The 25,035-nt window shown below is 43.2% G+C and overlaps 1 protein-coding gene across 3 annotated transcripts in view; it reads right to left on the reverse strand.

Moving 5' to 3' along the window:
* Positions 1-1,964: 1,964 nt before the first annotated feature.
* Positions 1,965-25,035, reverse strand: part of KIAA0319 — a 90,322-nt gene continuing 67,251 nt past the window's right edge. For 2 of the 3 annotated variants that reach the window (XM_082257355.1, XM_082257354.1), the window contains exons 16-21: positions 23,148-23,307; positions 17,182-17,324; positions 16,580-16,702; positions 10,533-10,623; positions 9,797-9,888; positions 1,965-2,950 (exon numbers count right to left, since the gene is read on the reverse strand). In XM_082257355.1, coding sequence (XP_082113481.1) covers positions 2,772-2,950; positions 9,797-9,888; positions 10,533-10,623; positions 16,580-16,702; positions 17,182-17,324; positions 23,148-23,307 — 788 coding nt within the window. In that variant the 3' untranslated portion in view covers positions 1,965-2,771. Of the gene's footprint in view, positions 2,951-9,796; positions 9,889-10,532; positions 10,624-16,579; positions 16,703-17,181; positions 17,325-22,521; positions 22,638-23,089; positions 23,308-25,035 lie in introns of those variants that run through there. The other variant, XM_082257356.1, reaches the window with a different exon arrangement.

Genomic DNA, 25,035 nt, shown 5'->3' on the forward strand with positions numbered 1-25,035 from the left:
ATCTGTAACATCTTATCTTTACTAAATTTCAGTTAGCATGACCGTTTTTAGTAGATTTGAGTACCGTAAATGTATGCTTACAATGACCGATGACCTGTATCTAAAAGCAGATCTGCATTTGTAAGAGATGTGAATATCTGTTTGGATATTGTATAGTTAATATAGAAGGTAAGGTTCTACAAGGAACAACACTGATATCTTTATGTGGCACTGTGACAGATCATTTGTTTGGATTTTGTAAAGTCAATATACAACAGTGTTTCTCAACCGGGGTGCCGTGACCGCCTGATCCAGTTTGCCTTGGATCAGCGTCATGACTTGCCATGGTATTATGTTGTGACAAGGTTGGCTGCCAGCACCATAGGAACAAATGATGCTCCAGAGCAGGATGCACAGTGTCATTCTTTGTTATGGTGTTGGCAGCAAGCCCATCCACACCATGGCAATGCATGATGCTAATCCAGGGCAGGCAGCACGCAGGACTACCCTCCAACATTCAGGAGAGAAAGGATGTCTAACGCCTCCAGTCCTGCTCCACCTTCCCACCCACTGCGGTGCTGCTGGAGCCAAGGAACGGTGATTGGGGGCTTTGTGATGGGGGACTGTGTAATGGAGGTGGGGGGAACTCTGTGATAGAAGAACTCTATCTAGGGTGATGGTGAGCTCCTGGTTCCGTTGAAGTAAAATTTTTAGCTTGCCTCAAGATTGTACATACTTTAAAAGGGTGCTGCCACTGACAAAAGGTTGAGAAACACTGATCTAGAAGATGTGGTTGTACAAGTGCCACATCAACAAATGTATGTGACTCTGTAACAGATGAGTGTATGTTTGAATCTCATATAGCCAATGAAAAAATATATGGTTGTACAAGGGCTACATCAGTGTATGTATAGCATGTGGCTCTGACAGGACTATTTGTAAGCGTATATTCCCACAGACATGCAGTGCCATAGAGTTTGCAGGGCCCTGCAAAATCCTGCACCTGGGAGTCACAGGTGTTGCGTACAGCCGTCTGTATAGATTAATGACAGGATGTGGATACATGCTGGTATGTGCGCCTCCAAGTGTATACATGCATATAGGTATGGATGTATGACCCTGGACATAGTCTGCATTTAGGGGTGTACATCCATATCTGTACGCATGAATATCCTCAGATGTGCATTTACCAGCATACAGCCACATCCTGTCATTGATTTGTATAGGCAGCTCTACCTCCCACCCATATAGCAAAGATAACTTTTCACAAATTTTTGGCAGTGTTGAATTGTAAGTCTGGTAACTTGCTGTACATTTTCACTGGAAAGTTGTACACTTGCCGAGCACTTGAAGCACAAGCTCTAGTTGTCACTTTCCCAATTTGTAGCAAATTTGCGTGGCAATGTCTCTAGCAAGAGCAAAGTTGCAGTGCTGAGTCTACAGCAAGAGCTCTGCAAGTCTACAGCATGAAAATTCAGCCACAGTGACCCCTGTGGTGGGATGACTACTGCACAACATAACTGAACCAGAACTTGCAGCAGGCTTACAGAACGTTTCCAAAGAATGTTGATCTCATGCAATGTGGACTTGCTGATATTGTGCAACAAACTTGTGAAGCCTGGCAAGTCTAGAAATAGTTGAGCAAGTCATTTTCAAACTTGCAGCACAATTGTTTGCTATCTGGGCAGGTGCAAGCTTCTGTACGGCCCTGCACATCTATGTGAATGAGACCTTTGTGTCTAATGTCTAGAATTTGAATACTTAATCTATTGCATTCTACTAAGTGACTGAGTTGTGCAATCTATAGGCTTTTCTATGGCTGGATTTGCTGCAGTTAGTGCTGGGCTTGAAGCATTAAATTCTACTTCCAGTGCCTGACTATGTGGCCAACTTTCCCATAGCCAATACTAGACTAAGTTCTACTTCCTGACTTCTACATTGGAATGGACATTTACTGCAGAAAGGTAGGGGTTTGCTATGTTATCTCAAAAAATCACTGAAATTATAGAGAAAATATCAGAATTATCATTGGATAATTTTTACACTTAAAATTGCTTGCATCTGCTGTTTATAGTTAATACGTTTATACTGTATAGACATATGTTACTCATGGTTATGGAGATATAGACCTGGCTATATTATGAGTGTAATAATAAAAAAAAATCTTCACGTATACCAAAAATGATAAAAATATCTCATATAATGATGTTTCAGAAATACATAATTTTAAAGAAAACGCATAAAGTATCATATTAGGGTTCATGGACATTACTATGGTATGTCTGTCAGGCTTGTAAGCACTGCCCAGATATATATGGACAATGCAAAGTGTGTTTATCAGCACCCATCTAACAGAACCTGAAAACAATTGTCCTAATAAGTTTTCCAGGAAAGTAATATGAATTCCATCTGTACGCCAAAGCCCCCTAACACCTATAGGCTTAAGGGGCTGAAAAAGCAATCAAAGGGTCATTGACCTAAATGCACTTTACCTCTAATCCAACAATTTTCTTTGTCATGTTATTCTTTTCTTTTCACTTGCACAGCTTCTTCTAGGACAGCAACCTTTACTGTTCCCCAACAAAGCAGTACTGTGACATTGATAGTCCAATGGGTAACACTAGCATTTATCCCTTATGTTTGGTCCTTAGAGATGCTCAAAAACTATTATTTTTCTTTAATTAAACATCTTAATCTTCATTGTAAGACCAGACAGATGTGTAATAAGGAAGGCATCCAGCCTTAAGTTTGGTCAGACACAAAACACATTTCTCTTCTTTCTCTCATCCAGTTCATCTACATTTGGAGCTGAAGTTAAAAGGCGCACCATTCCTAAGAGATCCGCTGGAAATATTTTTTGGATTCTCTTGGTCTGCCTTGTCACGTCTAAAAATTGTGTCTTGGTCACTTTCAAATTCTGATTCTGAAACCATGAGGCTGGAGTTGTGCTCTGTGCTCCTGTGCTTTATGCCTGTCCAACAGAAAGAATGGCAGATTAATGAATTAGTGCTTTATATTACAGCTTAGCTGAATCTTATCCTCCTTACCTTAAAAAAGCATGTTCATGCTAATGACCGGTATTGGGAATATTTTATCTGTGCCTTTTAGTATGTGAAGACTGGTAAATTTGAACTCTGTGCTGCCTCTCCTCCCCACACACCCTCTCCTCTCCCATCCCTCACTAACTAATCGCTGGCAAAAAAAAATAAAAAAAAATGTACCTTAATTCCCCTTTCAGGCTGGGTTCACACTGTGTGCAGATGCAGCTCACAGCATGGGTCCGGTGCGTCCCTGTTCTCCGTTTCAGGGACAAATCAGGCTGTAATTCGGACTTGAAATGGAGCCAAAGATGCACAAGACCCTTGTGCAATGCGCTCCGTGGCCGCCCCGGGGATATGTGAACCGGCTCCATTGAGAGCCTGTCAGTCTGCTGTCATGAGAATTGGATGCGGAGAAACCCGCATCCAATTTGCATCAGTGTTAACCCAGCCTTAGTCAGCTAAACTCATGGTTACATGAAAGACCTGACCTTCTATCGGGTGCCCGCATTACTGCTTGCATGACATCGACACTTCCTATTGGCTGTAGGTGATGACATCAGTGCAAGGGGACTGTTGAGTACATCTGTAGTGATGGATTAATGGTCCACTGCACCTGGAAATGGTGCTGGTGAGGGACCCAGTCAGCAGACTTAAGTAGGGTATACACTATAAGAAAATCAAAAGATAAATTCTGTATGAGGCACAATCGCTCAATTTTCTTACAGTGTGTACACCTTTGACATCAGATTCAGACTTTCCAAACAAAAATTTCTGAAGGGACAAACACCAAAATGTTTCTCGTACGTGAAAAGAATGATTCATTTTTGTTTATTGTGGACTGTTTTGGTACAGAAAAATCACATACAAAAGACTATGCATGATCAAAAACAATAAAAAAAAAAAAAAATCCTTTGTCGTATGAGAATGTTCGTACAGTAAAAACAAAAAAAACCCAGAAAGGTAGCTCAATATAAAGATTGTTGTTCAAAATAATATTATAGAATATTTGATACTTAAACATACATAGTGGTGGTGTTTTTCAAGTGAAAGGAATGAAGGAAGGTAAGAAGAAAGAAAGGAAAAAATGTAATTTCTCTTTCGTTCATTGATGGACACAGCTCCTGATTCTTCTTAACCGTTGGATTATACTGCCCCCTACAGGAGTAGGACACTAGGAAGGAAAAAGCATGACTACTCCAATGGGCAGTCCCAGGGCAGACCCACTCTCAGCTATATGCATATGTTTTTTTCTGCCTAGTCAGGAGTAAGGACTAGTTCCTTCCTGGAATCTCTGGTCCTGGCAATTTTTTCATTTTCAATTAAATATTTTTCCTCTTTTTATTATTTTGTTCCTATGAGAACTACAATCAAGTCCCGGACTGGGTGATGCACTGCATAATTTAGATCCTTAGGGTCCCCCCAGTCCGGCCAGTGAGCGTGTGCAGACCACAGCTCCGCCCTAGGTCAGCTGCGACATAGCCCCACTGAACGGGGGCTGGCCTGTGAGTTAAAATGTCTTGCAAGGATGCATACGAACTGGCTGTGGCCTGAGTCGCACCGTTTCTTCTTGACCGACAGCACCCACATTACGATGGAGCGGTGTCCTGTTCGGAGTGGTGCCCACCCTGTTTCTGGTGTGGTAAGTAGCTGTCCCCCCACTACCCCTGGAGGGTGTTGGGGTAGACCTGGGCCCCTCCCTGGGATGGTCGGACCCCCAGGTTCCCCTCCCTTCCCTCCAGCCCCTTTAAATTTTTGGTCACCTTGGGTCTTTCGCGCCCCCCTCCTTCCTGGGTGAGGTTATGAGCTGGCTGTTGCCACATGCTCTTAAGGGGGCCTGGTGGGAGTTGCTGCTGACCGGGCTGCTGACTGGGTTTTCCTGGTGCACAACGGGGTTGGTGACTAGAGCAGGGATGTCCTTAGGGCTCCCTGCGGCGGATGTTGGGCTTGGGGAGCAGATAGTGTAGCATCCATGGGCTTCACATGGCCAAATCCGGCTGAAAATATAGGCCGCGTTTTTGCGACCTACTACTTGGAAACTGCGTGAGGCGGGGCCTGTGAGCATGGCTGAAGCCACTGCCTCCCATTTGGGCATCCGCCTTCCCCTCCACTGGGGCTCGTGTACTGGCGACTTGGTACCCTCAAAAATTTAGGCCGCAGCCTACTAGGCCAAGTCGCCAGTACACGAGTAGCTGAAGCCCCCACTCTTTCTTTGGGCTTCTGCTGGGTTAAGGATCCATGCAATTGCGGCTGGGCCCCACAAAAATGTAGGCCGCGGCCTGTTGGGCCGTATGGTCAGCGTAGCACCTCCCTTGGACCGGGTGGCGCTGTGGGGGCACTTCAATTTTAATGACAGTCTTGCCGCTGTTATTGTGTGGGGCACCTGCCTTGTTTTAGCAAGGGTACCCTGCCTGTGTGTCCGCGTCACGGCAGGCAGCCTATTGGACCCCTTGTTTTTTTTGCAGGGTCCAATAGGTGGTCTATTTGTGGACCCTTGGCCGGCGTCCTCTTGCGGTATTGCAGTCGGCGGCCTCCCCTGGTTGTTATGTTTTCGGGGTGAGCTCAGTATATAGCGACCCTACTGGGTCTGCGTCCACCTAAGTGCTCAGATAGTGAGGATGATTGCTCTGCTCCTATAGCCACGCTTAAATAGGTGCTGGTGGACGCACTGTTCGTGTCAGTGCGTGGAACTTTAAAAATGGAGGTTGGCACCCACAGGTCCTCCAAAGCGGCAAGGGTGTTACTCTTTCTGCTTACCTTGACAACTTGTCACAAAACAGTGGGGTTGTCCAAAACGCAGTGATTGCTAGGCGTTTTTTGCTTGCAGTATCCTTATGAGGATTTACTGCGGTAAAGGTAATAAGAGGGTGGATGCTCTGGCCCGCCATATGTGCGCTGCGGCTGGTTCGGCAACTACTATTGCCCTGGTGTTGCAAACTCTGACTGAGTGGGCTAAGCTTTTATGCCGGGATCTGGAGGGAGGAGAACATACTTCCCCCCTGTCTTTGCGGAGCTGGCGGACTGGTTGGTCCAGGGGCCAGTTTGTCTGTGATGCCCCCATGTTTGGATGCGGCTCCTTTGATTTCTAGGCTGTCTGTATTAGCAGTGGTTCTTCTGCGTATTGTCTGGCTGAAATGCTGGTCTGCGGACTAGAGTTCTAAGAAGGCCTTATCTGATCTCCCTCTTGTAGGGGATCACCTGTTTGGGAGCTTCCTTGGATGACATTGTTAAGTGTCTCACGGGGGGAAGAGTATTCTTCTTCCGCAGGCTACCAAGGGCAAGAAGCCCCGTCGTAGATGTTGCCCATTCTCCTCGGCTCCTAAGCTGCCTCTTTGCCTCTCAGGGTCTCAAGACAAGGGATTAAAAGTCAGGGCCTCCACCAGGGGTTCCAAGAGGACCTGGTTTGGCAAGCCATGAGTGGGTTCTTCCAGACCTGTGGACAAGGCTGCCTCTGCATGAAGGGGCGCCCTCACCTGTATCTGGGGTTGGGGGACGTCTTTGCTGGTTTCCAGATCCATGGACACCCCTGGTACAAGTCAAGTGGATCCACAAAGTTATTCAGCCAGGCTATGAGATCGAGTTCGGTCTTGTCCTCCGGAAAGGTTTTTTTCCCTTCCAAACTGCACTTGTCCCCAGGTTGCTTCCGGGGTCTGTTTGGGGCAGTGCAAGACTTGTTACTTCAAGGGGTGATTTGTTCCGGTTCCAACTTCGGAACATTTTCAGGGGTTTTTACTCAAACCTCTTTACAGTCCCCAGGAAGGAAGGCAAGGTACATGCAATTCTGGACCTCAAGGCGCTAAGCTGCTTTGTGAGAGTACAGAAGTTCCACATGGAGTCCATTCACATGGTAGTGGTGTCCTCACTTCAGGGGGATTTCTTCTTGCTTCTATCGACATCAAGGAGGCCTATCTGCATATTCTAATATGTGCTGGTCGCCAGCGCTTCCTCCAATTTGCCGTGGAGGAGGAGCATTATCAGTTTGTAGCGCTGACTGGGGTACCTGGACGATTTTCTTCTGCGAGCTGAGTCTCTGACTGCTTTGATGGACTACTGGAGATTTCTCTGCGAACTCTGAGAGATTTTAATTGGATCCTGAACATTCAAAAGTCTTCTTTAGTTCTGTCCAAAAAAACTGGACTATCTGGGTCTGACTCTGGACTCTCCTTCAGCCAGAGTGTTTCTTCTACGGGAAAAACTCCAGACATTGCAGGAGGCAATTCAACTTCTGTTGTTCAGCAGACTGTCATCCCACCGGGCTTGCATGCATGTGCTGGGACTGATGATGTCCACTCTCGAGGCAGTCTGTTTGCACAGTTCCACACAAGACCTCTGCTAAAGAGATTCTGGTTAAATGGGTCAAGGATCCACAGTCCCTAGTGGTGGCTTCGCTCTCTGGCACTTCGACAGGGAAAATCCTTCTCCCCCTGTACTGGACGGATGTTTCCACAGATGCCAGCCTGTCCGGGTAGGGAGGCGTTCTCAGCACAGACGTGTTTAGGGGGTCTGGACTCTGGCAGAGCCCAGACTGTCGATTAGTGTACTGGAACTCCAAGCGATCAGACTTTGTCTGGCTCATTGGACAATCATCTTCAGGGTGTCCGGTACAAATTATTTCGGACAATACCAAAGCCATGGTCTATGTCAACCACCAAGGGGAAACAAGAAGTTTCCTGGCGGCTTGGTAAGTAGCCGGCATTCTAAGGTGGGCTGACTGATTTGTTCCAGTTCTCTCAAACTTCTGGCACGACTCCTGCGCAGGATTCAGGTATAAGGGATTCCGGTCATTCTATTGGCTCCAGACTGGCCTTGCTAGTCTTGGTATGGCTGGTCGCAGATGCTCCTTGGGGACTCCCTCTCAGAGAGGAGCTGCTGTCCCAAGGACCAATCTTCCATCCTGCTTCACAGCCGCTGGCTTTAGCAGCTTGGCTGTTGAACACCAGGTGCTGAAGGATGGAGGTTTGTTTGAATCATTGATTCCTACGCTGATAAAGGCTAGGAAATCTGCCTCTAGGAAGGTCTACCATCGTACATGGAAGACGTACATTGCCTGGTGTGAGTTTCTTGGGGTTCATCCGTGCTTCTTCTTGGTGGATCTGATCTTAACCTTCCTTCAACAGGGTGTTGAACAGAAATTGGCCTTGAGTACCATCAAGGGTCAGGTATCAGGTTTTGGCAGTCTTTTTCCAATGATCTTTGGCCACACTCTCCCTGGTGCATACCTTTTCTTTAGGGTGTCCGACATTTGGTTCCTTCAGTACAGGCTCCATTGCTGCCTTGGAATCTTAATGTGGTGCTTTCAGCTCTACTGAAGCTTCTCTTTGAAAATACCCGGGAGGTTCCCTGCTTACACTGCCTCAGAAGGTGGCCTTCTTTGGTGGCTATCACCTCTGCATGCAGGGTGTCAGAACTGACGGCGTTATCCTGTATGGTGATTCACAAGGATAAGGTAGTGCTTGCCTCTGTCCATCATTCCTTCCTATGGTGTTCTCTAAATGTCATTTGAATGCAGATATTGTGTTGCCTTCCCTGTGTCCCAGGCCTAAACATCTAAAGGAAATTGCCTTGCATATCTTGGATGTGGTCCGGGCAATTAAGGTGTACCTGGCAGCTACGGAGACTTTTAGGAAGTCAGACTCTATTTGTGCTCACGGACGGACCTCACAAAGGGTTGTCTGCTTCTGCGACCATTTCCAGATGGATCAGACGGTGGTTCAGGTCTGTTGCTTTAGGGGTCAGGTTCCTCCTTTCCCTGTTTAGGCGCACTCTACTAGGGCACTTAGTGTCTCCTGGGCTTTCCGTCTTTAAGCATCAGTGACGCAGGTGTGAAAGATGGCCGCCTGGTCGTCGGTGCACACTTTTACAAAGTTTTTTGTAGTGGTTGTGTTGGCATCTGTGGATGCTTCTTTTGGCCGCAGGGTTTTGCTGGCTGCTGTTTAGAGGACCTGGTCCTCTTTGAGGGTATATTGTTTCTCAGGTGAGCTGGGGAATTTTTTTCTGATGTTTTCCCAACCCTCATGTTTAACAGTGCTTTGGGACATCCCAATGGTTAAGAAGAATCAGGAGCTGTCTGTCAATGAACGAAAGAGAAAATGGGATTTTTGACTTATCATAAAAGCCATTTCTCTGATGTTCATTGACGGACACAGCACCCACCCCTCTGTGGAGTTGGCTTTCTTCTAACACTACTTGTAGCAAAACTGAGTACCTATAGCTGAGAGTGGGTGTATACACCCTGGGACTGCCCATAGGCATAGTCAAGTTTCCTGCCTAGTGTCCTACTCCTGTAGGGACGGTATAACCCAATGGTTAAAAAGAATCAGGAGCTGTGTCCGTCAATGAACATCAGATAAATGGATTTTACGGTAAGTCGAAAATCCCATTTTTGGATTTAAGATCATAGTGTTGGGGTTCTGTAGTAATTGCAGCCAAAAAAAGATCTCTCATAGTAAGACTGCTCTAAAACTGATCATATCAGCAAAACACGTAAAGGTTGAACTTCAATGTTATGGTACATTCACACCTGCAAATGCAACAGACACCAGTTCCATGGGGGAACCCCAGCAGTGGTTCCCACCAATTAGCTACGGGAGGCAGCCCCATTGAAAGAAATTGGAGGTTCCCGCAGCTAGTCGTGGTCGCTCACATGTAATTACTCATGCAGCAATCACAGGCAAGTGAATGGCCCTGGATGCAGGCAGTCTGCATCCAGGGCTGATCACTTGCATTTGCACCCTTTAATGCATGCCAGAATACTGATTTTTCGGATTGTTTTTACTTACCATATTTGGGTCTCAGTGCCATTCTTTCTTGATCATCAAAATTATCCAGAATAGTATATTTTGTTTTCTTTCTTATTTTGGTCCTCTTCCGGCTGATGTGAAAACAAAAGTTTTGATGTCAAGAACTAACCTAACATTGCAGAATCTAAATGTGTTTTGCGAAATACTTAATTCTGCATTAAAATAACCTATTCAGTGCAATTTCTGGATGGTGCAAAAGACTCTTGGATGTCAGTTTCATTTATGGAACAGTGGATGGTAGTAAACTGAAATATGCTGTTTTTGTGTCAGTATATATTTTTTTTAGGTTTATGATTAAAGATTAGAAATGTGGAGGGACACACCTCCTTCCTTCTCTCATATAGCGTTGTATAGAGTATCAGTTATAGGGAGGCAGGCCACAAGCTAGCAGCTACTGCTGTTTTATTACAATGCTCTGCTAACACAGTGCCATGGGGGCCTATTGTATTAAGTGAGTTTGCCTAGCCCATAGATCCCTTTTTATTGGGAACTAGCCTATTCGTGTCTTTGTCTTTTCAAAGAATTCTACCTTTTGGTTCTAAAAAATATGATCTCCCTGTTTACAATATTATAGTTCGCCTAGCTCGCCTAGTTTTTGTAGTATGAGTTATTAAATTCCCCAAATTTAACCAAACATTTCCAGCATATCAGACTGATATCTAATAAAATTGTGGCAAGTACAGAGGAGTCTAGTCAATCCAGTAATATTTTTTACCTTTTATAGCAACAGATGCATACCCAGACCATGCCCATCAGAAAGGCAACCAAGGCGAATGTCAGCACAGTAATATAAAGTACACTCCAATCTGCAAAATAAATCAGTATCCAATATTAACATACTTTGCTTATGGGATTCTATTTATTAAAAATGTCATTGCAGACAATTTTTATTTCCAACATTCTCATGTATGTGAATAAATAAATTCTCATTACCCCAGAATGTATATGAATGGGAAACTTCTTACTATCAATCTGAGTTTTAGTATTTCAGTTTTAAACAAATACCAGGACCCATTTTACAGAGAAAAGAGGGAGAATAAGTTGTGGGGCAGGTATCATGTGAGTACCAGTTGTCCATAGTACTAACACTGGCAAACAACTCTAGTTCAAGATAAGATTACATTCTGGTCACTGAGTGTGCAGAAAAAAAAAAAAAAAAACCTTCCTGGGTCCTTGACTAGCTACAAAGTGCTATATGGGCATTTAGGAAAGAAAATGAGGGAAGGGAAGGTCTGGCTGGTCATACACTAAATTTTTGTAATTTGTAATGAAAATTATCATCAGTAAATTCGATGACATAATGAATGTTGTTGGATAGTACTTCAAAAAGGTTTGTTTTTATTATTTGATTTTGGAGTAAGTGCCGGTTCATACTGCCGCGACCACAAAAGTAGCGTCGCTTCCAGCGCGACTTTGGCGCGACTTCAGCGCGAGGCGACTTTTTATTTGGCCAATCACAATATGATGTTTTGTGACCTAATTTCCTTTTCCTGTTTTTTTTTTTTTTTACATATTTCCTTTTTAAGAAAAATGCTTTTTTTTTTTAGGGGTTCTGGACATGCTACAGAGCTCAAACTTGACAGGTACACTCTTTAGACCCCCTAGACACTGAATACAAAAAATGACATGCCTGCCTAAAAAAATGCCCGATAAATGCCTGCAAGAAAAAAAGCCAGCCGCAGAGAAGCCGTATTACTGAAAATATAATAAAAATGATGTTTTTTAGGGGTTCTGGACATGCTACAGAGCTGAAACTTGACAGGTACACTTTTTAGACCCCCAGACACTAAATACAAAAAATGACATGCCTGCCTAAAAAAATGCCCGATAAATGCCAGAAAGAAAAAAAGACAGCTGGAAAGACACTGCATTAGTTTTCTACTAAAAATTATAAGAAAAATGCTGTTTTTTTAGGGGTTCTGGACATGCTACAGAGCTGAAACTTGACAGGTACACTTTTTAGACCCCCCAGACACTAAATACAAAAAATGACATGCCTGCCTAAAAAAATGCCCGATAAATGCCTACAAGAAAAAAAGCCAGCCGCAGAGAAGCCGTATTACTGAAAATATAACACAAATGCTGTTTTTTAGGGGTTCTGGACATGCTACAGAGCTGAAACTTGACAGGTACACTTTTTAGACCCCCCAAACACTAAATACAAAAAATGACATGCCTGCCTAAAAAAATGCCCGATAAATGCCAGAAAGAAAAAAAACTGCTGGAAAGACACTGCATTAGTTTTCTACTAAAAATTATAAGAAAAATGCTGTTTTTTTTAGGGGTTCTGGACATGCTACAGAGCTGAAACTTGACAGGTACACTTTTTAGACCCCCCAGACACTAAATACAAAAAATGACATGCCTGCCTAAAAAAATGCCCAATAGATGCCTACAAGAAAAAAAGCCAGCCGCAGAGAAGCCGTATTACTGAAAATATAATAAAAATGCTGTTTTTTTAGGGGTTCTGGACATGCTACAGAGCTGAAACTTGACAGGTACACTTTTTAGACTCCCCAGACACTAAATACAAAAAATGACATGCATGCCTTATAAAAAAAGGCCCGATAAATCCCTGCAAGAAAAACGGCCAGGTTGACAGAAGACATATTCATGTTTTAATAAAAATTATGCTCTTTTCTTGTTCAATACCATTTTTTTGCAAAGTCGGATGACAAGTCGGATCACAGGTCGCTTCAATTAAGATAAGGAGGCGACTCCCATTGAAGTATATGGGACAGGTCGGATCACTGGTCGCCTCAAAGTAGTACCGGACCCTTTTCTGAAGTCGGAGCGACCTTAGTAGCGGCAATTAAGATGGCACTGATTGAATTACATTGCTTTGGTTATGTCAAGCGACCTGGGGCGACACAAGTCGCCTCGTGAGTCGCTCTAGTGTGAATGGGCACTTAATGGTGTGCTTTAACTATCAGAAATTTGTTAATTCAAGAAAAAAATTCTACACTGCCCTTTTGAACTTTCTTGTCACTGCATTTTGAAAAGGAATGTTAAAGCGGAGTTTCTGCCTCAAAAAAAATGTTTCGATAAAAATACCCCCGGGACAGTCAGGGCTATTGCATTTCAGCAACGATAGCCTCTGAACTGTCCCCGGGTTCACTTACCTTTTAGAAGAAATACTTACCTTGAAAATGTCTTGTCCAGCGCTGCCATCTCAGGTGTGGGCAGCTGAAGCCAGAGCATCCTCTTCGGTGACATCGGAGTCCCAGAATGCCCTGCACCAGCCCTGCTCGTCAAGTCCGGTGCAGGCGCGTCATCCCTGCACAGCTTCTGGGCATGCCCAAAAGCTGTTTAGCAGGGAATGACGCGCCTGCACCGGAAGTAACGAGCAGGGCTGGTGCAGGCGCATTGACTCCTGGGAGCGATGACGTTCGGCTCCCAGGAGTCAATGCAAGCAGGAAGTCACGGCGCGGGCCGCGGCCGCAGAGGGGGGAAGGTAGGTAAGTATATTTTCTTCAAAAACAAGGTAAGTACAGCAAAAAAAAAAAAATTGTGATTATCCAATTCTTTTTCAGGTTACTTAGAGCAAGCGGATGTCAATTTTTCGTTATGAGGCTGGAACTCCACTTTAAATTGGCCCTTCTAACAGTTAGAAAATGGAATGAGTTTTCTTATAACCAAAATTTTGTATGACTAGCCTAAAGGATAAGTTCACCTGTTGGGGTCATGTGAAATGTTCCAACTGTTTTTGGAGGTGGAACATGTAACATGTTCCCAATGCTGCAGCCACTACCTAAATTTCCACCTCCCCCATGACAGAAGTACAGGGAGAAGTTCCCCATTCTAGCTGTCACTTTTTGAAATCAGCACATAGGTGAATGGACTACAAGTCCTGACCTCCTTTGTGGCTGTCGGCTTGTAGTTCTTAATGAACTACCACAGTGCTCAACGGCTCTGTGGTAGTTTATTGATACTTCCTGTCAGTGTATCTTCTTCTTACCCATACTGGGATGTACAGGCACACAGATACACAGAAAGATCTGCAGGAGACCTGCATGGCACCAGCGAACTAAAGCGAATAAAAAATTATATAAATAAATGCGCATTCTTTTACCTGCAAAACAATGTGCATTTATTTTTTTAAGAGTAAACTTATCCTTTAAGAAGGTTGGGTCCAGGATTGTGTGGGAAATCAGAGTCTTTCAAGCATGGGAAACTTTTTATGAGAAGAGACATTGAGGTTGATTTGCTAAAACTGGAGAGTGAAAAATCTGCTGCAGCTCTGCATAGAAATTAATAAGCTTCTGTTTTGTTTTTTTTTTGTCTTAAATGCTGAAGTTAGAAACTGGCTACCATGCACAGCTGTACCAGATATTGCATTCTCCAGTCCATAAAAAAAAATGCAATAAACTTCTCTACCTTCTCACATATGCTAATTCTTGCCATGTCACTTTTAGAAGGCAGCATAGGATACGGCAGTTTGATGTATCAGGCCCATTATATGAATCCAGCAATATAAAACATAACATCATAAAGATATTTAGCAAATAACTTGAAGAAAGAGAGAGAACACACAGAAATCAGTGCAGGTCTTTCAGGCCTATAAAATAATGAAGATCATGGGAAATAAAAAAAACAGAAAATTGAATATCAAATACCACAATTTTCCTTTCCTGACGAGCTCCATGTCAGCCTATTACTGGGTATGTCCTGCCCATACCCCCGCCTGCAGGACCGAACTCATAAATTTGACTCCCTCTCCCAGGCCGGGGTTACGTAGCTAGATTTTACACTTGGGTGGGAGTTTGTGCTGACATGAAGCTCTTCAGAAAAGGAAAATTGCGTAAGTATTTGATATTGAATTTTCTGCTTTCCTGACAGCTCCATGTCAGCCTACCACTGGGAATTAACTAGCTAACCAGGGTGGGATAATGCAGAATCAAAAAAAGGTTAATTATGGCCTCTGGCTAATGGGATAACTATTTTGCCAGTTGTCAACAATGACGGATCTATGCGATAATGAGAAATAAAGGTGTGGAGGAAAAGAAAAGAACGCCAGCCTAAAAGGAGTCAAATTTATAAGTTACAGTGCCTTGCGAAAGTATTCGCCCCCCTTGAACTTTTTGACCTTTTGCCACATTTCAGGCTTCAAACATAAAGATATAAAACTGTAATTTTTTTGTGAAGAATCAACAACAAGTGGGACACAATCATGAAGTGAAACAAAATGTATTGGATATTTCAAACTTTGTTAACAAATAAAAAACTGAAAAATTGGGCGTGCAAAATTATTCAGCCCCTTTACTTTCAGTGCAGCAAACTCTCTCCAGAAGTTCAGTGAGGATCTCTGAATGATCCAATGTTGACCTAAATGACTAATGATGATAAATAGAATCCACCTGTGTGTAATCAAGTCTCCGTATAAATGCATCTGCACTGTGATAGTCTCAAAGGTCCGTTTAAAGCGCAGAGAGCATCATGAAGAACAAGGAACACACCAGGCAGGTCCGAGATACTGTTGTGGAGAAGTTTAAAGCCGGATTTGGATACAAAAAGATTTCCCAAGCTTTAAACATCCCAAGGAGCACTGTGCAAGCGATAATATTGCAATTGAAGGAGTATCAGACCACTGCAAATCTACGAAGACCTGGCTGTCCCTCTAAACTTTCAGATCATACAAGGAGAAGACTGATCAGAGATGCAGCCAAGAGGCCCATGATCAGTCTGGATGAACTGCAGAGATCTACAGCTGAGGTGGGAGACTCTGTTCATAGGACAACAATCAGTCATATACTGCACAAATCTGGCCTTTATGGAAGAGTGGCAAGAAGAAAGCCATTTCTTAAAGATATCCATAAAAAAGTGTTGTTTAAAGTTTGCCACAAGCCACCTGGGAGACAAACCAAACATGTGAAAGAAGGTGCTCTGGTCAGATGAAACCAAAATCGAACTTTTTGGCAACAATGCAAAACGTTATGTTTGGCGTAAAAGCAACACAACTCATCACCCTGAACACACCATCCCCACTGTCAAACATGGTGGTGGCAGCATCATGGTTTGGGCCTTATTTTCTTCAGCAGGGACAGGGAAGATGGTTAAAATTGATGGGAAGATGGATGGAGCCAAATACAGGACCATTCTGGAAGAAAACCTGATGGAGTCTGTAAAAGACCTGAGACTGGGACAGAGATTTGTCTTCCAACAAGACAACGATCCAAAACATGAAGCAAAATCTACAATGGAATTGTTCACAAATAAACATATCCAGGTGTTAGAATAGACAAGTCAAAGCACAGACCTGAATCCAATCGAGAATCTGTGGAAAGAACTGAAAACTGCTGTTCACAAACGCTCTCCATCCAACCTCACTGAGCTCGAGCTGTTTTGCAAGGACGAATGGGCAAAAATTTCAGTCTCTGGATGTGCAAAACTGATAGAGACATACTCCAAGCGACTTACAGCTGTAATCGCAGCAAAAGGTGGCGCTACAAAATATTAATTTAAGGGGGCTGAATAATTTTTCACGCCCAGTTTTTTATTTGTTAAAAAAGTTTGAGACATCCAATAAATTTCATTTCACTTTATGATTGTGTCCCACTTGTTGTTGATTCTTTACAAAAAATTACAGTTTTATATCTTTATGTTTGAAGCCTGAAATGTGGCAAAAGGTCGAAAAGTTCAAGGGGGCCGAATACTTTCGCAAGGCACTGTAGGTCCTGCAGGTGGGGGTTTGGACGAGCATACCCCGTGATAGGCTGACATGGAGCTGTCAGGAAAGCAAATATTTGAAGGAAATGTACTTACCACAATTACTTTCCCCATCACTGAGATAATGCTGGATAAAATTTTCCATCCAAAAGGGATAACAAAGGCAGGATTTTGTGATTGGGTCACAGTGTCCATGTCCCGAACATTTCAGAAGACACACTATTATACAGAGAAAAATTAATATAACTGGTATGTACTGCTGCCTGGAAACAAAGACAAATCTTGTATAGATGTAGATCTACTCGTCATGGTCCTCTTATTGTGCATATTTCTCACACTATTAATCAGTAACGTGAGACCTAAGAATATTTTATGCATTCAGATGATGATGGTCAGCGCTTTCCCATCCTATTCCATAGGCATAGGTAAATGCATTGCCATATAGAAAGATCTTTTATACAAAAGGTATTTCTTCATTCAGATTGTGTTTCCATGTCCTCCTGCCATCTGATGACTGTGGATAGCTTTTGAAACCCTGTCAGACTACTGCAGAGCAAATCTTTTATGTGGATCAAGGTTAAAGGCATAGATTAAACATTACTCAATTTTTCCATTTTTTATAGATGATAGATCCACGGATATACAAAGGCAAATACAGGGCCTAGATGACGAGAGCATAATTCATATAATACACTTACCAGCTGTGTCTACTCTAAGCACTTTGTACAATAGAAAATCTGCCTTTTCTTTCAAAAGCTGGTTCTGAAGCGTTCGTTTAACATCTGTTGCCTTCCATGTTTTAAGGGGATGTCCACTTTGTACATAGAATAGGATCACAGTGCTGTTTTAACAAAATATAGTCAGACATTTAGGAAAGGAAGATTCCCATTAATTCAAAGAAATGCAACAATTATTTGTTAGAAGTGACAAGTCATCTGCGTTATTTCTACTGAGGGCCACACCTAAGGAATTCTTGAAAAAGATTATGGCACTTCAGAACTTAACGTTATAGCAAAAACTGCACATTACAATTTGCAATTCCAGAGAAAGGGACCATAAAACATTTCTTGAAGCACTAGGTAGCGTTGCACCGATACTAAGCATTTGCACAAGTTCTTGTGCTAATGCTCAGATACTAAAACCGAAACCTTCAGACTCCGTTCACGGTGCGATTTCATTTAGCAGTTCAGGTGATTCCAATGCAAATTGTAGGGTATGGAATTAGAATTCCCACCAGAACCGGACTGAAATCGCACAGGACTCTTTTTTTAAATCGCACTGAATAGGCTGTAAAAACGCACATGAAAACTGATGTCTCTGAAAATGAAATCTGTGTGGTTTTCCCATATGTTTTCATGCATGTACAGTGTGAAGGAGCCCTCAAAAAAACTGTCATGACACTACTTGAGAAAAAGCATTAGTATTTGTACATCACTAGTATTAGGCCTCAATCACACTGGCACTTTCAAATATGTTTATATATCACACATTTAGAGGACATTTCCAACTGTATATACAGTAGCTCACAAAAGTGAGTACACCCCTCACATTTTTGTAAATATTTTGTTATATCTTTTCATGTGACAGCATTGAAGAAATGACACTTTGCTACAATGTAAAGTAGTGAGTATACAGCTTGTATAACAGTGTAAATTTGCTGTCCCCCTCACAATAACCCAACACACAACCATTAATGTCTAAATCGCTGGCAACAAAAGTGAGTACACCCCTAAGTGAAAATGTCAAAATAGGGCCCAAGTGTAAAAATATATTTTTTGTGGCCACCATTATTTTCTAGCACTGCCTTAACCCTCTTGGGCATGGAATTCACCAGAGCTTCACAGGTTGCCACTGGAGTCCTCTTCCACTCCTCCATGATGACATCACAGAGCTGGTGGATGTTAGAGACCTTCCACCTTCCATTTGAGGATGTCCCACATATGCTCATTAGGGTTTAGGTCTGGAGAGATGCTTGGCCAGTCTATCACCTTTACCCTCAGCTTCTTTAGCAAGGCAGTGGTCAACTTGGAGGTGTGTTTGGGGTTGTTATGTTGGAATACTGCCCTGCGGCCGAGTCTCCGAAGGGAGGGGATCATGCTCTGCTTCAGTCTGTCAACAGTACATGTTGGCATTCATGGTTCCCTCAATGATGAACTGTAGCTCCCCAGTGCCGGCAGCACTCATGCAGCCCCAGACCATGACACTACCACCACCATGCTTGACTTCAGGCAAGACACACTTGTCTTTGTACTCCTCACCTGGTTGCCACCCCACAGGCTTTACACCATCTGAACAAACCAAATAAGTTTATCTTGGTCTCATCAGACCACAGGACATGGTTCCAGTAACCCATGTCCTTGGTCTACTTGCCTTCAGCAAACTGTTTGCGGGCTTTCTTGTTCATTATCTTACACCAGGTAGGGTAAATGGCTAATTGGGCCCAATTTGGACATTTTCACTTAGGGGTATACTCAATTTTGTTGCCAGCGGTCTAGACATTAATGGTTATTTTGAGGGGACAGCACATTTACACTGTCATACACCCACTACTTTACATTGTAGGAAAGTGTTATTTCTTCAGTGCTGCCACATGAAAAGATATATTAAAATCTAGAGAAAATAGACTTCTGTGTGTCTGGGATCTGATAAAACATTGACGGCTAAATGCAAACAAAAGCAGACAAATGCAGGAAAAAGTAATCTGGGAAGCATAAAGATTATTTGTCCTTTCCAGATTAGCTTTTCTAAATATAGGGTAAGTTAACGCTTTTAAGGTGAATGAAGCTTTCAGGCTGCAAAATTATGTATGAAAGCATAACTTATTAACTATAGAACAGCCTTATCAATCACCAGTTTGACATGCCTGATCTAAACCATCAACCAAATGATAAAAATGAACACTATCCATGCTAAATACCAGATAAAACCAGATCACCAACAGGGTGAAAAGATAAAAACAAAAAAATAACGAATAAATAAATTTCTGGAAGGAACTGAAGCAAGATCTTCTGTCCCTGATTACACCTTGCACAAAGAAATCCATTTAATAAGAGCAAAAAGAGAAACACAGGGAAGTGCACACCTAACGCAGTTAAACCTTTAGTAGATCAAAGTAGAAAATCAACAATGCTTGCACTCGCATATAACATGGAACTAGAGGCGCCTTGACTGCAGCTCCATCTTGCTAATGTGGGAAAACCGCTCAAATCGTGGCCAGTGATGTCCGTTGATTGCTCAGCATGAATACTGAAACTCTCACTGCAGGCTGACATGCTGAAGGGAGGCAGGCAGATCAACTCCACACTGGGCTCAGCTGCAAACAAAAGCCCGCTGTACCTAGGTTTACACAGGTCGTTCTTACTGTCACATGGGCATGGCTTTGCATTATGTGGGGTCATGTCCCCTTTTCTCAAGCCGGACATCACTGGTCACAATGTAAGCGGTTCTTCCACCTAAGCAACATGGGGCTATAGTTAAGGCGCTTCTAGTTACATGAAAACAAAAAAAAGCCCTCTCCCCTGATGGTCTGCCTACTGATGAAACCCAATGACTAGGGCCTGTTTTGTGATATCATCGCACCCGCCAGATGATTGACTATAGATTTTTCTGTACAGCTTCTCGGCTCTCCAGGCCTATTGCTATAGAGAGATATTTTTATTTATATGTGGTTATAATAATTGTTTGTTATGTCCATTGTTGTATATATTTTTTGATTAATTAAATGAATTGTATGTTTTAACTCAATCTCTATATATTTTTTTACGGTACCATTAAAGTCCCCACAGCCCCCTACTTCTTTCCCGGGTTCTTCCCTCCCCCCCCCCCCTCCTGTTCCCTACTGGTCCTTGCCCCACACTTCTTTCCTTTTTTCTAGTTGGACTTTCTAGTCCTTTCTGTATATGGACCATTTATATATTGTATGTACACTTAGTGATTTATCATTTTACACCTAAAGGGATAGCGCACCGATTTTTGTTGTTTCTAGCTTCTAGTTACGTGTAATATGTGAGTTCAACCATTGTTCAAAGTATAAAATACTTTGTATACTAAATATACATCTATTAAATGTTTAACCGTGCTAGGTGTGTGCTTCCCTGGGTTTCTCTTCTTGTTTCTCTTTTTGTCTTTCTGATCTAAACTGTCACTTGTTCAGTAAGTTCTAGTTTGAAAGGACCATCTTAGTACTTTCTCTACTGTATGTAACTTGTGTTGCTTAAAACTGTTCATTTTTTAACCCTAAGGGCTGTGTCACTGGGGAAATGCAGGTTACTTTCAGGTGCATTTTGTTGCTTTTGAGATCCATCTGAGGCATTTCTGAGTTAATTTAGAGTTTCTCCATAGGTGCTTTGACCTCTTAAACTGCATTAGTCTGCTTCGGGCTACTTTTGCATTCCCATTGACTTTAATAGGGAGAGATGCAGCCCTGATGTAAACAAAATCCCATACAACCAGGCCCTTGGGTTAAGGGTAGACATATAGATCTGTCCCTGAGAATGATAAGTAGAGGCGTGTTCTTGACTAGTCCCTGTTTATAGTAGGACTTATCCAATGAGGAGACATGATATGTGTACAGTCACTATATTCTTCCCCTATCAGTAAGCAGAGGGAAGGATTTTCCAGGCTGGTAAATTTGTCAGGCACAACAAGTACATCTGACATTGGAGGCACTTATTGTTGCCTATGTGCACCTCTTAATCTGATCTTCATCTGAATCGCATAAAGCAATCGAATCAGGGTGGGGTTGGGCTGTGTATGGCAAATTTATAAAGTCTAACTCCAGAAAATTTGGAAAGCATCCCTTACAGTGGGGCTGCACTTGTACTGCAAGGTTCATATAGGTATGTTAAAATAGATTTACATTCCCCATCCGCAGCTTCTTCTCCCCTTTGCCCCAGCACTCTAAGGTCCTGACATCATCTAGACCAATGAAAGATTTATAGCTCTGCACTGGACATGATGATGCTGAGGGACAGTCCACCGCCAGAGTGTGGGGGAATGCCATCTGCTGGGAATAAGAGGATCTGTTAAATAAAATTGGTTTTACTCACTCCCCTAAACTAAATGAACAATTAACCCTTGCAGGTGAAGCCCCTCTGCAAGGGACAATTTTCATGTTTCCTGGAGCTGAGCTTTAAGCTAATTGTACACATTACAATATGATTGTACAATCTCCTTTAAATCTACCATTAACTATTGTGATAGGAAGCCAGGAAAATGTATGGGTTGTGTCCAGGGTTGTATGGGAGATATATTTGTCCCAGGTTCATGCTGTACACTGATTGCTTTTGTGTTTGTGCTGTGTAGTGAGCCTGTTTGGGCTCAATGAGGGTTAACAAGCTCAGGTGTAATAGATAAAGCATTTAGGGCTATATAGAACTTCTAGGATGCTTGGGGAAGGGGCCCCTTCCCTGGAACCAGATCTCTGTGCATGGCTGACTGTGGAGCAGCAATACCGCTGAGTGGTTAGAATAATGCTGGCCATACACTAGCTAAAAAAAATTGTTCGAAAATCTGTCATTTGGTCTGTCTTTTTTTTTTTTCGTCCAGTTAATGGGCACAAATAGAAAATCAGTTTTAACTTTTCAGAGCTGAAAAATTGACGGAACAGTTTGGAAAATTCTGCCAATAGAACGATAAATTGAAAGGTTAATGTGTTTCTCGCCCAAACTGTTTGCACTAGGCATATGTGACAAAATGAACGAAAAACCGATCCATTTATATCCATTGAACGATTTATCGATCAAAATTCGGTCATTACATGATGGCACAATTGTTTGCTCTCACGGCCGAGTGTTCATTTTTCGGAAATTAGTTTGCTTGATTTTTCGTAAAGTGTATGGCCAGCATAAGTCTGTGTGACTAAATGCCTCAGTATTTCTGTGTGACAGTCAAGTGTCTGGGCATTGGTAGGCTGTGGCAGAAAAAGTAGTCAGGTTCCTGTGTTTTTGTAGTTAGATGCCCAAAGTGGCAAGGGTTTATTTTCTGTTTTGTTTCATTTTACCTGTTTTGATACCTGCATTTTGTAACCACAGACGTGTAAATAAACTACAGTTTTGTTTTCACAAAGAGCCTCCTGTCTGTCCGTGCCTACTTCACTGTGCTGTGACCCATCCAGGGGGTCCTGCACACCCCGCTACTGAGCTAATCCCTTAGGCTCCGTTCACATGTGAGCGTATGGATCGCGGGCAGAACCGCCGCGGTTCCGCCCGCGATCCCGCCCGCGATCCGGAGATTTATTGCAAATCGCGGGACGCCTAGCGTTGCCCGTTAATTTGCAATAGCCCCCCAAACGCCGAGCGATGTTGCCGCGATTTCCGCCTGCCGAATCGCGGCAACATCGCGCAAACAAAATCGCGGGACGCAATACCCTCCAAAGAAGTACAAGAGCTTCTTTGGAGCGTATTGCGTCCCGCGATTTTGTTTGCGCGATGTTGCCGCGATTCGGCAGGCGGAAATCGCGGCAACATCGCTCGGCGTTTGGGGGGCTATTGCAAATCAACGGGCAACGCTAGGCGTCCCGCGATTTGCAATAAATCTCCGGATCGCGGGCGGAACCGCTGTGGTTCTGCCCGCGATCCATACGCTCACATGTGAACGGAGCCTTACACTATGTAGTTCAAGGATCTGCTTAATGGAATAAAAATAGAATCAACTGTACATATACCTTAAATCTGAATGTGCTTGTATCTTCTGAACTTTAACATCAGAGTCAAGGACGTTGAGAAGAACGGCCAGTTGTCTCACCAAAGTGTCTTTCTGTTGTTCACTTAGCTGGCTGACTGTAACCTCTAAAATCAGTTCAACCAGATTTTGTTTCCTTGGATCTATAGCAGGAAAAAAACAAGATCACAAACACTTGGTAAAATTTTTAATGTATGAACCAATTTCAAAAAGAGCCAATTTGTCATATGATGAGAAATATAGTGACATAATGTGTGTCTATGATTATTTAAAAGGGGAAAAAGTGATTATTGGGTATCTTAGGTTGCACCTGGGCTGTTCAATGACAAGGTTGAAGTGCAGGCGCCTTGTCGTACTTGTAAGTACTTGTGTTGGTCTTCAGACCAATCCTTGTGACCTTGTGGAGCTACTTGGTTCCTAAGCCCAGGCTTTACATCAGGCATGTCCAACATGTGGCCCAGGGGTTTTTTTTGCTGGGGAGGAAGGAAGTTTGGGGGGCATGGCCACAGCAGCTTCCAACTAATGGTAGGCAGAGGTTGCCTCGGAGGGGAGGGAGGGGGGGGGGGGTAGGCGAGCATGTGCAGTGTTTCTGACTCCTACCACCAGGACCACTTCAAATCACTGAAGTGTTCATGGTGGTTAGAGTATTCCTTTAATATCTCTCAGAAGAAGTAAACCTCTGTATACTGATTCCATTTCATTTGATCATCCTCTAGTTGTGTTAAATTAGTGCGGGGGGCGCGGCGGCGCGGGAAGGGCGCGGCAGTGTTTTATTACTTATATACCTTAACTATAGTATATGTTTTTATTTGTGGCCCGAGAAAATTTCTCTACACTCAATGTGGCTCAGAGAAGCTAAAAGGTTGGACACCTATGCTTTACATGGAGCCTTGACATCTGCCTGATTTTTCTGGACAAGAGAAGCACTGGAATTTGACAGAAGACTGACAGGCAGCGTGACTTGTCAGAAAGTGTAGATTTTAAATCTAAAGAAGAATTATTGACGTTGGTTTGTAATACATAGTTACATTGGCCCAGCTTGCTTGTAACTATGTATATACTATACCTGGCCAATGCTCCTGAAAGTTGGAAATCACTGAAGTAGACACCACTACTCCAGTGATCTCCACTTGCTTCCAGGTCCCATGCTGAGCAGCCGCTGCATTGAGAGCACAGTAGGTTGGCTTCTCAGCGCGGATTCCATTCTAAGTACGCTTTGCATTTTCTGAATGTATTCAAAGTTTTCTCTGATTAGATGAGGTGAACAGGTGTGGGGGTGATGTCACACTCTCCACCTCTTTCAATCAGAGAACAGCTTTCATTTATTTAGCGAATGAAAAACATTCTCTGAATAGCACCATGACAAGCGGCTGACCTTCTGTGTTCATAAGAAAGCAGGCCAGGCCAATGTCCCAGAGATCTCGATTTGTTTCGTGGTCCCGTGCTCGGGGCCGCCATCAGACATTTTGGGGCCCCTTACACAGTTTTAGACCTGGGCCCCCTGGTCCCCCCATCCCTAGACCTGACCATCTACATTCCCCTGGGCCAGGCCACTGGCAGTCCCACTGAGTCCAATTCCATGTCCTCCTCCTCCAGTCTCATCTCCCCGATCCCATGTCCTTCTCCTCCTCCTCCAGTCCCATCCCCCCATCCCATGTCCTCCTCTTGCAGGAATTCAGAATCCAGGATAATTCAGCACGGCACAATGAACATACACATTCAGCAGTGTATGAGCACAGCATCATATCCCAGGATCACACTATGGGGTTTTAACTCCTCCATAATTTAGCCACTTTGGAAACAAAGTGCTTACTTTATGTATACTTTTTAGACGGAAGTAGAATTTCTAATAGGGTTATATCATTGCATGA

The sequence above is a fragment of the Pelophylax lessonae genome (assembly GCF_965119305.1).
Source record: "Pelophylax lessonae genome assembly, chromosome: 5".
NCBI classification, from domain to species: Eukaryota; Metazoa; Chordata; class Amphibia; order Anura; family Ranidae; genus Pelophylax; species Pelophylax lessonae.